Source organism: Aythya marila, assembly GCF_965140915.1.
Source record: "Aythya marila genome assembly, chromosome: 20".
Lineage (NCBI taxonomy): Eukaryota > Metazoa > Chordata > Aves > Anseriformes > Anatidae > Aythya > Aythya marila.
In genome coordinates this window covers 159,914-176,515 of record NC_139061.1, presented here as the reverse complement: position 1 = coordinate 176,515, position 16,602 = coordinate 159,914, and the positions used below count along the sequence as shown (strand labels likewise).

Sequence of the window (16,602 nt, the reverse complement as noted above, 5' to 3'; positions counted from 1 at the left end):
CTGATCTAGTGGGTAGCATCCCTAGCCATAGCAGGGGTCTTGGAACTAGATGATCTGCAATGTCGCTTCCAACCCAAGCTGTTTTATGTTTCTATGATTAGCTGCTCCTGCCTGTCTGCCCCCATCTGCTCCTGGTCGCACCAACGGGATGTCCTCCACCTTCTATGGAGGTGTCATCCCTGGTAAAAGCCTGCCCAGAGTGTTTGTCTCTGTTTAGCACTGCAATTTCATGGGTACCACCTGGCTATTAGAATCATAGAATCCTGTAAGAATGAAGTAACTTATTCTGGAGGACTATTGTAACCTTCAGAATGACTACTATGTCTCACTTCTGTAGCTATGAAGAATACGTCTGTGGGGAGTGGGAGGCAACTGTGATCAAAGGATGAGAAAATTGCCCGCAAAGGAGCTGTGGGGCTGAAAGTACCACAGTGGGGCCAGGTGTGCTGCCAAGAATGAGGGCAGGAGAAGGAATGAGTCTGATCTCTCTGTTAAACAGCTGCAGGGCTAAAACTCAGGCAGCCCTGAGGGCTAAAACACCCTTGGGGCATTAATGAGGCTTTGAGTAGCTGCAGTAGGGCGTGTCAGGGCAGTGAGCTCTGCTGAGCTGGATGTCTTTGTGGGCTTTGACTGTCCTGGGATAGAGTTTGTTAGGATAGCCCTGCAGTGCATCCTTGCTCTTGGATTGCTGCTCTCCCATCCCTCCTGGATGCTGGCTGCCAGCATCCTCGTAGCAGGCCTCTGAGCTCATAGGGCTAGAAGAGCAGCTCGGCTCTGCTTCTAGGAGATGTCACAGAGACAACAGAGCCCTGTGGTAGGGTTGCTGGACCTGTGGCCAGGATAGGAGCTCACAAGTGACCCATGTATGTTGCTTGCAGCTGGCAGGACCACCACCAGTGAGGAGCTGGAGGACATGCTGGAGAGTGGCAACCCAGCCATCTTCTCTTCTGGGGTAAGCACCATGGGTTGGCCCTGCTTCAAGCCCAGCATGGTTAAAAGCCAACCCAGTCCTTGTCCCTTGGGAGTTGTCTGTTTAATGTGCTCCCAGCACAGGAATGACAAATACTGCCCATACTGCAGCAGGATGCTGCATGAGCAGGGACTATGTCTTGGCTGGAAGGGCAGCTCTGAGCTGGGGCAGGGCAGGGGGGTGGCTGCTGCAAACTGCCTGGCTGGGGTGGCTAGAGGCTCTCCCTGCTCCATGGTACTTGTGGGCTAGAGACTATATGGCAGCCAAGCCTTTCACACTCTGGCACCAGCCACAACCCCAAGGAGGATTGGCTTGCACCAAGGCCCTGCTCTGCCCAGATCCCTGCCATGCCCAGTGGCCTCATGGGCAGGCAGATGGTGCCAGCTTGCAATGTTCCCTCTGAGTCCAGCGCCAGCCTCCAAGGCTTTTGTGTGGCTCCATGGGGCCTGGCTATGGCCTCATGGTTGCTGTGAGGCCAAACCCCAGAGTGCTCTTCCAGGATCTTGCTCCATTTTCTCCATTGCCCCAGAAGATACCTCCCATTTAAACCATTCCCCTATCTCTCTTGGTTCCCCTGGTCCCAGAGGTGAGGGACAACATCTGGGGCACAGAGGCAGGACCGAGCATGTTTACTGGCTTTGTCTTCTTGCAGATCATTATGGATTCAAACATCACCAAGCAGGCACTGAATGAGATTGAGACACGGCACAGTGAGATCATCAAGCTGGAGAACAGCATCCGAGAGCTGCATGACATGTTCATGGACATGGCCATGCTGGTGGAGAGCCAGGTAAGGAGACCTGCAGCCCATAGCCCAGATGCCAGCTCACTGCGGGGGTGGGGGCGGTAGGAGGGAGGGGATGGCTGGAGAGAAACTGATGTGCTCTGCCTGGACACAGAAAGGGCACTGGGGCAGACAGCTTGGGAGGGCAGCCATGAGCCCATGAAAGCACCTCTGTGCTGGCGTCCTTTCAGGGTGGGTGCTGAGGTGAAAACCTGCATCTGGCCACCTGGTACCTACACTGCTCCCAGCAGGGCTGAGGTGAGCTCTCGAGGGCTGGAGGTATCTGTCGTGTGCCCCAGAACAGGAGCTGCTGTGTGCTCAGGGCGGGTGGTGAAGTGAATTGCCTTTTAGGAGGGCACCTGCTGATGGCTGGCACCCAGGTGGGGATGGGTTCTTCTTCCCCAGAGCCTGAGCAGTTCTGGGGAGGCCCATGTGGGCTCACATGTGAGCACTGGGCCCCACTGACAGAGCTTGGGGAGCCCCAGGCTGTGCCACCAGCCTGCAGGGCATGGCCCTTCAGATGGGCATGCTCTTCGGTGTCTCTGCTCACCCCCCTTCTTGCCTGCCATGCTGTCGCGGCCGAGGAGACGTCAGTGGCAGGTAAAGCCCCGCCTGGCCCTTGCCAGTGCTGCATGCTTGGCTCTGCATGGCTGCACTCTGCATGTCTGTGGCTCTTGTGTGGCGTCAGGGCTGGCCCTTGGAAAATGGGTGAGGGTGGCTGTGGCATGGAGGTGTTTGTCTGGCCTGCCCTTGACTAGCTGGCAAACCTGGCCCTGTGTGTCTCCTCTGTTTTCCCTTGATGTCTGCAGGTCATTGGGTTGTCAGCTCCTGGGACAGGCTGGGACAGTTGGCCCAGGGTCAGAAGATTTTGGCAGTGCTGTCATGCTGTTCCCAAGAGAAGGGCCTTCGCATCTTCTGTCCCCTCTGGCTGGCCCCAGTAGGGGGGAAGGGGGAGGAGGTGCCAATCCATGCAGGGCCACCTCCACCTTGTTCAGAGACTCTAGGTCCTGTTTCCTATCCTCACATTCTTTGGGCTCCTTATGCCACTCTGCCAGCAGGAGTTGTCACCATTCCTGGGAGACCTGCTTGTCACAGCCTGTCACATGGCCATGTCCGGCTCCTCCACAGGGCCCATGGGTGGCACAGACCCCATGATACACACACATAGGTGGAGGCAAGGGGTGACAGGCCACTGTGACTGTCTCTGGCCCTGCCTGCTGCTGTGGCCTTGCCTGCAGCCAGCACCCATGCTGCCACCCCACAGCCCAGCAGGTCAGGGCAGTGTGGGCACAGTTACCTGAGGACACTACATTGTGCTGGTCCCTGTGTGGGAAGGGGCACCACCATCCCTTATCAGCCTTCCCTGGGAGAACTGGAGGCATGAAGCTGTGCAGGAGGCTTGATGCACTCTAGGAGGATTTGCGGCCTTCTGCCCTGCTGTAACTGCTAGACCATGTCAGCATCCTGCAACACCCCCGGGGGCAGAAGAGGGGGGCTAGTCTCTGACCTGCTGGCACAGGGAAGGCAGAGAGCAGAGGGGTATCAGACTCACAGCTGTGCTTGGCAGCTGTCTACTCTGCCCTAGGAGTGGCACCAGTGGGCAGGGGAAGCATCAGCTTTAGGCACAGCACCCAGGCCAGCATATCAGGCATGGGACAAGAGCAGCAGGGTGCTTGATAAGGGTCAGTGCTTTGACCTGGGTGGGAGGGTAACATCCCTGGGCTTGCAAGGCTTGTCCTCTCTGGTGCTGCCAGGTGTTAAAGCTCAGAAAAGAGCGTTGCAGAGTTGCTGGCCATGATCCTCAGCTTTGCAGCCCAGATTCTCTCTGTGCTGTGCAGAAGGGTGTTGGGGTTCAAGCCTCTGCCCACCCCTGGAAAGCCTGTCATTCACATGAACCATCAGACAGTCTCCATCTGCTGTAGGACCCAGATGCGCTTGGTGGGCAGTAAAGAGGGGGCAGAAGGGAGAAGGTTGGCTAGGTGAGGATGCCTCAGGCCATGTCTCCGTATCCTGGAAGAGGAGTGGGGCAGGAGTCCCTGCAGGACCCAGTGGTCCAGACTGACCAGCCTTGCTTCAGGGATCTCTGCTCTTGGCAGGGTGCTTGTGCAGATCTAAGTAGTCACCTGTGCATGTTTGTGGCTTAATGAGTACCCCACATGGTGCTGCTGGTATGGTCTTTGCCCTCCCCTGCCACTCCTCCTGCTTCTCCAGTGTGCAGCACCATGATGATGCAAATCCTGTTGTGGCTGTGATGCTCACCTGGGACATAAGACATGTGGCCACCAGGCCAGGACTGGGATGGGGAACCCGCTTGACTCTTACTTGCCTCTCTGCTGGCGTGTGTACAGAGGTCCCAGCCCTCTTGGACAAAGCCTATGGTCTGGACCCACACCCCAGGGTGTCCACAGTCTGTGTGCCTGCTACAGGCAGGTGATTATCCCTTTATCTCCCATGCAGGGCCACTGGGCAGGGTGATGTCTGCACGGTGCCAGGGAGCAGCAGGGAAGGAAGGAGCTCACGTATGTGCACATGGGCGTGTGGGCTCTGTCCCTACTCTGCAGGGTGAGATGATTGACCGCATTGAGTACAACGTGGAACACTCTGTGGACTACGTGGAGCGGGCTGTGTCTGACACCAAAAAAGCAGTGAAGTACCAGAGCAAAGCCAGACGGGTGAGTCATGGCACTGGCTGGGTCATATCTTCCTCTGCATGCACTTCTGACACTGTCCATGGACCAGGTCCCAGCCTGGCACCCCTGCCTGCCTTGCTGCTTACACAAAGGAGCAGACAGCAAAGTGCAGCCTTGTGGGTACTCAAGCACTACTTTACTCCACACCGCTGGGTGCAGCATGGGTCCTGCTGGTGACATGGACTGAGGCAGAGCTCTGTAAGGGTGCTCCTTGAGCACTGTCAATGAGTCATGGGGCAGGAGTGCTCATTGGTGGGAAGAGGAGGGACAGGGTGGATTCCATGGGCCAGGCTAGATGTAGGATCCATGTCCCTTGCCAAAACAAGGTGGAGGTGGTAGAAAAAGGCATGTTACAGCTCTGGCCCCAAGCGCAGTGCCAGCTGCCTGTCCCATTCCCCAAGCCTGGCCCTACCAGCATGCTCCTATGTCTCTGCAGCAGTTTAGCAGCTCAGGGGATACAGTGGGCCACCAGGTTTGCCAGTCCAGTGCTGAAGAGGGAGCCTGGGTACCCAGCCATGTCCCAGCGATGGCCAGAGCCTGTCTGGCTCGCCTGGTGCTGATCAGAGCCCACCACAGACACACAGGGATGGGGCACATCGCAGGCCCCAGCTCTTGGGTCCAGCTTACCCCTGGCACTCATGGTCCCCTCTCCCTTTTCTCCCTGCCGGTGCTGCAACACCTGAGCAGAAGAAGATCATGATCATTATCTGCTGTGTGATCCTGGGTATTGTCATTGCCTCCACCTTTGGCGGTATTTTTGGATAGACTCACCCCACGGGACTGTTTGTGATGGATGGAGCCGCGCGTGCCATGGGGCTGCAGCCACACTGGAGCGAACCACACAGCCCCCGGAGCCTCCCAGCAGCATTTCAGTTTCTAATGCATGGTTGTTTGTGATGCTGTGTGTGCGGTACGTCTGTGTGGAGGGAGCACCAGCCTTGGGGTGCAGGCGGGGTGCAGGGGACAGTGATGGGCGTGAGGGGGACCTATGGGGAGAACCTGAGCTCTCATCACTGCACCAGTCTGAGAGGCTGGCTGGGACCAGGTGGGGACAGAGGTACCATTGGGCACTGCTGCTCTTCCTGTGCTAGACAGTTTGTGTTAGTCACACCTGAAGATGAGACCAATGATGGGTAGAGTCCTCAGGAGCACAGAGCCCAATCAACTTTCCCCAGCTTTTCCCATCGCCTTCAGCCAGAGCTCTTGTGTCTGTCAGCCACATCAGTGTTTGCAAAACACTTTTCCTCAGGCTGCTTCACTCATGGGGCACTTCCCCAGGGGTACACTCTGCCAGGCTCTGCCTCCCCCCCCCCCACCATGCCCATGCCTGGCTGCAGTGCTCCATTCCTGCTGCTTTGCTAGTGGTGGAGCTGCCTTCTGCCCTGTGCAAGCCCTCGCCCCAGTGCAGGTGCCTCAGGCTGGATTTGCTGCTGCTGGCCAGTGGTGCTGCTTGGGGCCATCTCTGATGCTTAGGGATGGGGACAGTCACATGGGGCTCAGTGCTGCACCTCAGGCAGGGCAAGAGGCCACAGGTGGTTTGAGGCCACCAAGTTCCACTGGCTGCTTACCCTGCTCCAAATCCTCCTTGTTCTGTTACCAGCTGTGGCACACAGTGGCCCTGGCTCTTGCTGTCCCCAGGCCTGGGCTTAGGCTGTCAGAGTTTGAGGACAGCTCTGACACCCACAGCCCCAGGTGGTGTTTACCTGGGAGCAAGGCTTTACCCAGCCTGACTCCTCCACATATGCACCCTTGGGCTGGGGGCTGGAGGCAGGGGGGCTTTCTCCTATCACAGTCCCAGGAAGCAGCAAAGGCTTGCATCCACACCTTGCAAGCTAAGAGCAGCAGCCTTCTTTCTCCTCCTTTCCATCACCAGCTCCTGAGCAGGGCAGGGCCAGACCTCTCTTTCCACCTCTGCCACATCTGAGCATCTGCCTGCCACCTCCTTCTGGCACAGTGTCCTGCTGCCTGCTCTTCCCCGGGACCATCTGGGAGACACCTGTACACTGTGGGCTGCTGTGCCAGCACCTAGGTGCCCCACGCTGTCAGCGGTATCTACTGCCTGCTGGCAGCTCAGAGGGGCCCTGTTGCCACCATCCTGTTACTCCCATGCTGCTGCCTCAGTCCAACAGCAGGTGTCAGCCCTTATATTCCTCAGGAGAGTCTGGTGCTCTGGCTGGCTCATGAAATCCCAAAGCACTGTGGAGGAGCCCGAGCAGTGTAGGTGCTGGTGCCAAGCTTGCAGACATGCACCAGGGTGGAGGCTGGATGTGAGCCCAGATGCTGGTAGCAGAAAAGGGGCACTTGATGGCAGTGAGTACTCCAGCTGCAGGCAGCATGCTGCCTCACTGTTCCAATCAGGGGCAGCTGAGTGCACCCCACCTCCGTGTTCCCTGAGGGCTAAGGCATGCAAGCTGGAGTGGAAGGGCGAGGGCAGGCCTGGTTGGAGCTGAGCCCTGCTCCCACCCCACACTCCGCCATCCTGCCTGGCTAGTAATAGCACTGGCACTTGCCTTGTGCAGTGTGCCCACAGGTGTAGGGTGCAGGACAGCAGGCTGTAGCCAGGACACAGTCCTGCTTTCCCTGAGCACAGCCCTCCCTGTCACTATTACCAAAGGTCCCACAACACAACTCTGCTTGCATTCGGTCACTGTTGGGGAGCGCGTCCAGCCCAGTCCCCCATCCTGCCCAGCCCAAGCCCCCAGCACCTGTGGCCATGAGAACATCCAAGACCACAGTCCCCTTCTTTCACAGTCCTGTGACATCTAATATTAGCTACATCACTGCAGCCTGCGTTCAGCACAATATCTTGGGGCACTGGGACCCCTGCAAGCAGGGGAAGGCAGGCTCTGGAGACCCCTCCAGAGTAGGAAGCAGGCACTGGCATAGCCAGTGGCACATCTTTGTGGGCACATCTGGCTACAGGAGAGAGAGGTGGAGGTTATGTACAATGCCTGCTGCTTCTGCCCCAGTGCTGGTGCCTGCCACTGCAATCTGAACACTGCTGTGATAAGCCAGTGAGAGCACTAGGCCCCCTCCTCTGGGAAGCAATAACACTACTGGTAAGACTGCTCCTAGGCAGGCAGGCAAGAAAGTTCATCTCAGGCTCTGACCCCACAGCAATGCCCACTGCTAGCTCAAGGGGACTTTTTTCTTCCAAGAAATGGTTTCTGTGATACAAGCTCAGATGATGTCAGTACCCACCCCCGTCAAGCCACAAAGCCAAGAACAGCACTGGTGTGGTTACTGACCCTTGCTCCTTGTTGATACCACCACTGCCAGCAGCAGGAGCCAGACGGCACTGTGATTTTGCCACTGGCACTTTGCTGGGCTCATGCAGGCAGTGATGGCTGCATGCTCTGACATGATAGAGGCAGAGGAGCATGCTGCCTTCACTGCCTTGCAGGCTGTCTCTCACTGTCCTCGCTGTGAGGGGAGGGTGTTTTGGTGCAATAATTACCCCTGCACTATGGGAAGCCCCGTTCAGTTCCTTTTTACCTGCCTGTCATTGCATGTACAGACTGAATCACCAATAGCGTGGTTGTGCTTTGAGGTAACATTTCACTTTTTCTTTCTAGCCCCCAACCTCAGACCACTTATCCTTTGGGTTATGACACCTCTGTTCCAAGTGCCACCTGCCCTCCTAGCACCATGAGCATGTTGATGCAGTATTCTATAAGCAGTGTGGGGCACACACAGCTAGCACTTGAATTGGGGATTGGGGATTTATTTTTATTAGTTGTTTTTTTTTGTTTGTTTGTTTTTTAGTAATGTACTTGAAGGCTTTCTAAGCCCTCTGTGGAGTTGTACTGTTGCTGTACTGTGAGCTAAGTGTCCTTGTTTTCTATGTGGATCTTGACCCTGGCTTGCTCTGTCTCACTGGGCTGGATGACACTGTATTGTTGCCTCTTTTTTCCTTCACCCTTTTCCCTCCCTGCTAACCTCCCTTCCTTCTCCCAAAGCTTTGGGTGCAAAACAGCTTCCCATTTTGTGGAATTTTTATGTAGAATAAACATTTGTAACTGTAAAGCTCTAGGCTGGCACCTCTATTTACAGGGAAGGGAGGGAGTGACAGGCAGCAATGGTTGCAATTTAGATTCCAACACCCTCAGAGCATTAATGCATACAGGGTGGACCTGATTTGAAGTGGATGCAGGAGGAATCACCACAGTTCAGATAACATTTCTGCCATTCTGCCTAGAGGAAGATTGGCCCTCATGGGACACACACCTTTATGCTGCCTGGCTACCTGCCTGCAGGCAGAGGGGAAGCTGATAGTAAACCTGGTGCTGTTTTCTACCTCAGCTCCCCTGCACTAAGAACACAACACAGGAGACCAGCAACACTTCTTACTTGTTGACTGTTTAGTGAAGAAGCTGGATATAATGTTCTGGCTCACTGCCCCATTGGGAAGATAAGCAATGGCATGGCAGACACCAATTGGACAGAACTCTGTGCCACTCTGCCTTCAGAGAAAACAGGTCTGGCAGCTTTGCAGTTGGCAGTTTGGCTGCACCTGAGCCAGTCTACACCTGCAAGAGCCACAGTGACCTGTTCCAACAAGTCCCAGGCCTGGGGTGCCCATCTGTGCCATTCACAGGAGGCTCACTGGAGAGGCCAACACACCGTCTTCCACATCATCAGTGTCCGCAGCAATTCAGAAGTGAGGGCGGCGCTTTCGACCTGTGTATTTGGTGTCTGCTCGTACCTCCCTGTGAAGAAAAGCAGAGAGCAACTCAGTGCGATACACAGGGAGGGGAAGGGAAGCTAGTTCATGGCAGGAGTTTGAATGGGTGACAGACAGCAAGCCAGTCTAGCACAGTCAACCTCAGCTGAGGCAGGACCCAAATAAACTTACTTGCCCTGTCGTCGCCTGCGCTCTTTCTTCTCAAGAATCCAGTCCCGGCTTTTCTTCACAGACTTCCCCTTGGTGTTTCTGAACCGTGTCCTACAGAGACAGCAGCTGGGGAGGAACACTTCTGTGCCCCGGAAGATTTCTACCCAGACCTGGGCATGCCTCATAAAAACAGCAGGTGCTTTCCCACTCCCCAGGGATAAAAGAGGCTCAGCAGCACTGTGGACAAGGCCCACACAGTCCAACTCCAGACACACAGAAGGAGGGAGGCTACCACCAACCATAGCTTTGAGCCAAGGGACACCTACCTTCCACAGGCTGCAGCAGACCAGCACTCCTCTGTGCCACGTGTGACATACCAGCAGCGTGCTTAAGCACAGCCACCTTGCCCTTGTCTGCTCTACTCTGAACAAAGCAGACAAAGCCTCTGGCTTCCCAACAAGTTGCCAGTTCTGCTATTGCCTTCCAAGATGAAGTACCCCCTGGACTAAGCAAGCAGAGCACAGCAGTGTAAGAGGCAGGAAAACATGGCAGCCACCAGCTGCTAGCAGCCATGACGATTTTCCTCTGTTTTTTTTCTCTGTCTCTCCCACTGGCTGCAGGGGGGGGGCTCTTCCCTGCACCACTACTATAGGAGGAGACCTCACCAGCAGGAGAAACCACACAGGACACAGCTGCGCAGTCAGACAGCAAAGAACTTGACAGAGGATGGATGGGAACACCAGGTTTCAAGCACAGCAGCCTGCCTCCCCGCCAAACAAACAAACAAAAAAACAAAAACAAACAAACAAACAAACCAAAAACAAACAAACAAAAAACAACAAACAAAAAACAAAACACCACACCACCAACAACCTATACTACAGTGCTGAGACAAAGAGCTGAGTGCTGGACAGGAAGCGCACCTCAATCTGAATGCTTAGCTGAAGTTCCAGGGTAAGCATCAACAGCAGCTCCCTGATGCCATAGCAAAGCCCTCTAGTCAAACCAACCTGTTACAGTCCTTGTATCTGGGGCCCTTCAGTAAGATAAAGCAGTGCCCATCTGGGCTGCCAACGGTCCTCCCAGTACACTCCGTCCCTTCCCTCCCACCACTTCACACATAGCAGCACTGTGGTCCGCAAAACTGAGCACTTACATCCCCTGAAATTGGGGAGGACTTGAAACTTCACCCCACATACAATACCTCTCACTGGTGAACTTTGCCTGTTGTATCTCTTGTCCATCAGCACACTCAGTACCAAGGCCCTGAAGAGCAAAATTAGGAACTTTCACCTGGTGCAGACAGAGCTAGTGCTCACTGCCATCTAAATAAATTAAGGGAAACACAGCGCTCTGTAAGGGGAGGGACTGGGACAGGAGTAAACAGATCTCCCAGAAACTGTGGCACAGAAACCAGATGAGAACAAAGAAACGTAAGAGTGAAGCCACATCTGCATATGCAGTTGTCTGGTGTGACTCCTGCTCACCCACAGCTCTTCCACATTACCCAGCAGCCAGGAAGGCATTTCTGCTGCTAGGCAGAGTTCCTCACCTTTGGTAACGTGCCAGAAGCCCCAACAAAGAGACAGAGGAAGAACCTGAAGGGAAAAAAAATATGAGGAACATGAAGCTGACATTCAGCATGTGATTCCCAGTCCCCAAGCAAGACTGAGTTCTTCTATTTTTGAGTCAGATCTAAACTGTCACCTCTGCCCAGGACTGAATTGTGGGAAAGAGAATAACAGCTTGTAAAAATCACTGCTGAGGCTATGCCTCACCCCACACATTGCCCATTCACAGAAAGACAGGACTCACTTCTTGGCTTTGGTGCTGTTGGGGTAATCTACCACCATTCCCCCCGTAAAGCCAGCTCTCATGGCCTGGGTCGTGATGAGCTCCAGCTGGAAAAAGAAGCACATGCAAACATTATTCACCCACAAGCAAAGCCCAAGAGACTTCTAGGCTCAGTCACAGCTAACTGTGTATGCACACGACAGGTCAACCCTGCTTTTATTAAACCCTATACCAAGCCCCTAGCTCTGCAGTTCTGTCCAGGCAGCAGCCTGCAGTATTTTTTTGTTCTCCCTGCTCTTCCACCTTGCCTGGATTCAGTGGGGCAGCAGACTCTCCAGGAGAGTTATACAAGGCTGGATTTTCCAGCCTTTGGGAATCATAGTACAGTGCTGACAAGTACAGTCCAGTCTTCAAACCCAGTTACACAGGCAAAAATCTAGCACAGCACATTTAGATCAAGTCCTGTCAGTTTCTTTGATTTTAAGGCTCAGCCCAAAACAAACTGTGAAGCGGCAGAAATTGTGTGGGGCTTTCTCCTTATTGTTGTTTTTTTCCTGGCTCTTGCAGAGCTTTATGGATGGCAGGAAGGACAGAGACACAGACCTGATGTGGGCCAATACCATGCATTCAAAGCCTCAAACAGCACAGGTTTTCTGCCTTGCTCTGCCTGTTCATTTTCCCCACCAAGTGGTATCTTGTACCTGTTCTGAATTCTCAGGGTACAGTTGCAGGACGGCTCGGGATCCTTGGGCCTATGGGAAATAAAGTCAGTCACAACCCTGTTAAGACAGGGTTCCCCTCTGGTCACCCAGTCCCTAGCCTCCAATGCCTAAAACCTCCTAGAGAACTCTCCCAGCAGAGCTGCTCAGACTGCAGAGTCAGCTTCTCCACAGCACAGCAGGGCACGAAGCTAACAGCAGGGATTACAGAAACACAGGGCACCATGCAAAAAGGAATGCAGACAGGAAATAGGTGCTCCTGCTAGTCTTATATTTCAGTAGCATTTACTTAAAAAGTCTTCCTAGAAGGCAACAGTGACGACACAAAAATAGGCAGAGGCCTGACTGAGAGAGCATGACACTTACCAAGGCAGTATAAAGAGTTGAGAAGAATTGATAAAGGCGTTTTGGAGGACTGTGTGACTTCTTATCAGCATTACAAAGCCACTGCACTGCGGAAATACTGAAAAAGAGAGCAAGACCCTCAAGACACCGAGCCATCAATTCTTTAGCAGAGCCCATAACCTCCCTTTGAGCTTCCTTTCAGTGTTAAACATGTGTTAGGCATCAGGGAAACTAATTAATTTTCTCCATGTAATTTTGCCTTCCACTCTGCAGTCAAGACACTACAGGAATCCCTCTTGAGACTCCCTAAGCCATGCCACAACCCAACATAGTACAGCAGTTATTCAAGCTTATTCAAGCGCAATGAAACACCAGACATCTCCCCCAGTCCAGGTGCTCAAATAATTCAATGCTTGGTTGGGACCCTGGCATAGCCCACAAGCAACCATGCAGGTTTTGACAATGAGCAATCCCAAACTGATTCAGATCAGTAACAGACAGCCCCTACTCCTGTCCAGTACCTTTATGAGGTATTCTCTAAGAGAACTATTTCTTTCCCCTTCACCTCAAAATCAACCATCAAGCTCAGCTGTGAGGTCAGTCCCTAGGTCAATGTCACAGGAATACTTTAGGTTTTCATCCTAGGTGCATGTCTCAACTCTCCTCACATTATCCCCAACTTCACTTTATTTATTTCAATACTCTTCCCAGCTCACTACCACAAAACACATACAAGCATCTCTTTGGAAACTGCTGCTTCTACAATCTAGAATCTCAGCAGCTTGTCCTAAAGAGCTGGAGTCAAGTTGGCGTGGAGCAAACAGAGTGACAGATAAGGACAGTCAGTCATCTGTTATGCAACATAAGCAGACCATGTATACAATACAAAATATGTAGTTATGCAGAGTATCAGAAGAGCTTGGTTAGGTGTACAAACTCACCTGATACAGCCATCAAACATGCCAGGCCTGAAGGGAATGCCGTGACCCACATCTGCAAGAAGAAGGTCTCCTTCCACCTCTCTCTCCACAGCCACATCTGCACAGAAGACACCTCATGGTACCAAGCTCATGCCTTCAGCAATCACCTCTGAGGTGAAGTGAGAGCTTAAGGGGAGGAGGGGCCTCTCACCCAACATTGCAGGGCTAATGTCCATGCCAATCCAGTAGTGCCCCTCTTCAGAGATAAAATCCCCACTCAGCCCAGAGCCACAGCTGAAGGGAGGAAGGGGTGGTAACAGAGATCACAAGCCTTGCCAAACAATGCTCTAGGACAGCCATCACACAACAGTGACATCCCCCTCTGTTAGTCCGCAGCAGACACCAGCACTATGGGGACCCAGTGCCCCCCTCGGCGCCATGCCGGGCTGAATCCCCACATGCCTGTGTGCTGCACCCTGCCGCTGGGCCCCCCTCACCCCACATCCAGAAGGAGGCATGGCCGGTCCTCGGGCAGCCCCAGCAGCTCCACGGCCCGCTCCGACATCTGCGCCTGGATCTCCATCACCCGGGAGCTGCAATACAGAGCAAGGGAGGGCTCAGGAAATCGCACGCCGGGCCCAGTCCTGGGCCCCACAGCACAGCCCAGCACAGCCCAGCACAGCCTGCCCCGTCGTACTTCTGCGTGTACTTCCGCGCTTCCACTTCATCGTAGAACTGCAACGAGAGAATGGAGGGGAAAGGCGTGAGGCCCGGCCCCGGCCCCGGCCCCGGCCCCGGCCCCGGCCCCGGCCCCGGCGCCTCACCAGCTCGGGCGGCCCGCGGTGCTCGGGCCGGCGCCCGCTGCCCGCCATGCTGCTGCGTGCCGGCACTGCCCGACGTCACCGCCAGGCGCCGGCGCACAGCGCGCTGCATCCAAGATGGCGGCGCGCGGACGCTGAGGCGGCGCGGCCCGATGGAGCCGGCGGCGCTCGGTCGCCTGCGGCGCCTCCTGCTCGCCGCGCCGGGCCTCGGCTTGGCGCCGGGCCGCGCCGGGCACCGGGGATGCGGCGAGGCCTTAGGGCCGCGCCGCGACCTGTACGAGGTGCTGGGCGTTCCGCCCACGGCGACGCAGGCGCAGATCAAGACGGCGTACTACGAGCAGTCGTTCCGGTACCATCCCGACCGCAACGCGGGCAGCGCTGCCGCCGCCGAGCGCTTCGCCGCCGTCAGCGAGGCCTACCTGGTGCTGGGCAGTGCCGCGCTGCGCCGCAAGTACGACCGCGGCGTCCTCAGCCGCGAGGACGTGCGCGGCGCCCCCAAGCCCTCGGGCCGCCCGCTCACCCCCGCGCCGCCGCCCGCCCGCTCCGCCGCCTCCTCTTTCTCCCGCCGGGGGCCCGTCCCGCCGCCCTTCGACTTCGACGCTTTCTACCGCGCACACTACGGGGAGCAGCTGGAGCGGGAGCGGATGCTGCGGGCGCGGCGGGAGCAGCTGCGCCTCCGCCGGGAGGAGGCTGCGGCCCAAGGCCGTTTCCGACTCGTTTCCGACCTCTCGGTTGGGCTCCTCTTTTTCTTGGGCGTTGTCCTGCTCTACAGCCTCAAGTAACGTGTGGGCACCAGCCCAGCTCCACCACTGCAACAGGACAACAGAGCTCACTGGTGGGCAGGGCCCCTGCACCCACTTCATGCCTGGGCTCAGCTCCTTAGACCGTGACATGTCCTTTCTGCCAATGTGGTCTTCAGAGATAGTGTGTGACCAGCAGGCACTGATGTGGGCACAACTTCTCAGAATGTGACCTGTCCCTTTTGCTGTGATCTTTAGAGACAGTGCATGGCCACTGTATGTGGCTGTAATGTGTTACCTCTGCAAGTGTGACCTGCAGACTCCATATGACCACTGGGAACCACGTGTGGGCCCTTTTCCAGAGGCTGCAGTGTGCCCCTTCTGCTAGTATGACCTGCAGATGTTGTGCCTGACGGGTTCGTGGACCTTGGTTTATGGACTCTGACATGTCCCCACCATCAGTGCTGCTCTTTGACCCTGGTGGGAACCACATGTCTTGAGCCGCAGTGGAGATTAAATGATTGACAATGGTGTTTGTGTGCTATGTGTGTTCATAGGGGATGCTCTTGCCAATGCTGACTAATGGCTCCCTGTGGTTTTCCGTTAATCTGAAACTAGCCACCTCCATGCTTTCACACTTGTTACTATGTATTTGGGGCATTTTGGGAGCACTGGTTTCTGGACTTCATTGTTGCCTTTGTCTCCATTCAGGATTTGCCTCACTCTGTGGCAAGTACAGAAATTTCAGCTTCAGCAGCCTTACAAGAATGAAACCTCATCCTACAAGAATGAAACCATGTCCTAGTCAGTGTATGACATCACCTGGGGATGCCCAAAATACTTTGGTATTCAGAACAGCCTGTCCTGTCTAGGGCTTGTTAGGAACTTTGCACAAGACTATCTTGTACAGGCCTTTATGGCTGCAGTGGTACGCTTCTGGGCACTGAGTGATGTTATTTGTGCTTTACATGTGTCTAAGAATCATTTGTGTATAAGAGTATTTACCTATTTATTTACAGAGTGTTTTAGGAACTAAATATTGTCTCTAAGAGCTTCTGTGTTTCCTTTGGTGAAAGTTTCACCTGTACTATTTGAAGAGAATGAAGCTTGCTATAACATGGTATTGCAATGCTTAGCATGCCTAAGGTATTGTCTGCATTGCTTTGCATTATATTTGCTGGGCTTGGCTATGCCTTCTGTGCAGAAGCTGAGCCCTCCCCTCTCACTGCAGTGACCCTGGGTTATGTTTTCTTCCGATATAAACTTGTGAAAGGAAAACACCTAACATTTTCCAGCTCTGGAGTTCCATGATACTGAACTGAGCCTTATGCAGTAGCATGTCAGAGTGTAATGTGTACTGGTGCAGGGTATATGCTGCTATAGGAGAGTTTTCCTCTTCTGGAAATAATTTTACTAATTCCAACTGCAGGCGCTCAAAAGTGCTGCGTGTTTGGAGAAATGCAGCCTGGGAGCACATAGAGGGCTTTCCAGGATCCTCTTTGGTTGTTGTTCCACCCCCTCTTTGTGGGATAATAGTCCTGAAACATCAACATGTGAAGGGCAGAGGGAGCTTGGTGTTCAAATTTGGTTATGAATTGAAAGCTTCTAGAGCTCTGGCTAGTGCCGTCGCTGATGTATTTTTGTGCTGTAATAAGGCAAGTTTCTTGAAAGACCAGAGGCTGTTTCCCAGTCAGAGTTTGGCGAGTAATAGTCTTTTGCAGGCTGGAAGAGCTTGGCAACAGCCATGCAAAGCAGTGGGTATTGTACAGGAATACATCTCTAGTTCCTGGTATGGGTTGTAAGGTTTTTCAAGGCAGCCCTGCCAAACACTTGTCTTCAAGATTGATCTTCCTGTGTATAGTGCCGAGGCCCAGGGCTGTGGGCTGTTCCTGCAGTCAAGCCCTGTATCCAGCTATGAACTAACTTGCAGGCAGGGAGTGGGTTGGTGCTGCACAGAACAGGAGGAACTGCGACTAGTTAGTGTG

General features: G+C 54.4%; 3 protein-coding genes across 6 annotated transcripts in view; 2 read left to right on the top strand and 1 right to left on the bottom strand.

Moving 5' to 3' along the window:
- The window catches only part of STX1A (syntaxin 1A), a 109,460-nt gene extending 100,802 nt beyond the window's left edge, over positions 1-8,658 (top strand). The window contains exons 7-10 of one of the 4 annotated variants that reach the window (XR_014318889.1): positions 879-952; positions 1,623-1,760; positions 4,212-4,426; positions 5,132-8,658. Coding sequence is in view for 3 of the 4 variants with exons in the window: in XM_082776610.1 (XP_082632736.1) it covers positions 879-952; positions 1,623-1,760; positions 4,316-4,426; positions 5,132-5,209 (401 nt within the window). In the remaining variant the exon portion in view is untranslated. Of the gene's footprint in view, positions 1-878; positions 953-1,622; positions 1,761-2,563; positions 3,055-4,211; positions 4,427-5,131 lie in introns of those variants that run through there. The other 3 variants (XM_082776610.1, XM_082776609.1, XM_082776608.1) reach the window with 3 other exon arrangements.
- Positions 8,659-8,782: 124 nt separating this feature from the next.
- BUD23 (BUD23 rRNA methyltransferase and ribosome maturation factor) lies at positions 8,783-14,020 on the bottom strand. The gene is made up of 12 exons (XM_082776607.1): positions 13,881-14,020; positions 13,754-13,791; positions 13,554-13,649; positions 13,268-13,350; positions 13,078-13,174; positions 12,158-12,254; positions 11,774-11,824; positions 11,094-11,179; positions 10,831-10,876; positions 10,483-10,544; positions 9,300-9,389; positions 8,783-9,153 (listed from the first exon to the last, which is right to left on the bottom strand). The coding sequence occupies exons 1-12, from the start codon at positions 13,926-13,928 to the stop codon at positions 9,099-9,101; spliced, it is 849 nt and encodes a 282-aa protein (XP_082632733.1). The 5' UTR covers positions 13,929-14,020; the 3' UTR covers positions 8,783-9,098.
- Positions 14,021-14,029: 9 nt separating this feature from the next.
- Positions 14,030-15,149, top strand: DNAJC30 (DnaJ heat shock protein family (Hsp40) member C30; the record flags this gene model as incomplete). Its single annotated transcript, XM_082776611.1, has 1 exon — positions 14,030-15,149. One exon carries the CDS (start codon positions 14,030-14,032, stop codon positions 14,657-14,659), a length of 630 nt encoding a protein of 209 aa, XP_082632737.1. The 3' UTR covers positions 14,660-15,149.
- Positions 15,150-16,602: the final 1,453 nt, after the last annotated feature.

What these genes read in the sequence shown, in the direction of transcription:
- BUD23 (XM_082776607.1), bottom strand. Translation starts at nt 13,928, where the DNA reads ATGGCGGGCAGCGGGCGCCGGCCCGAGCACCGCGGGCCGCCCGAGCTG. An exon ending in CATTAGCCCTGCAATGTTGG is followed by an intron (nt 13,175 to 13,267) that starts GTGAGAGGCCCC and finishes TCTTCTGTGCAG; the next exon opens with ATGTGGCTGTGGAGAGAGAG. An exon ending in CGCAGGCGACGACAGGGCAA is followed by an intron (nt 9,154 to 9,299) that starts GTAAGTTTATTT and finishes TTTTCTTCACAG; the next exon opens with GGAGGTACGAGCAGACACCA.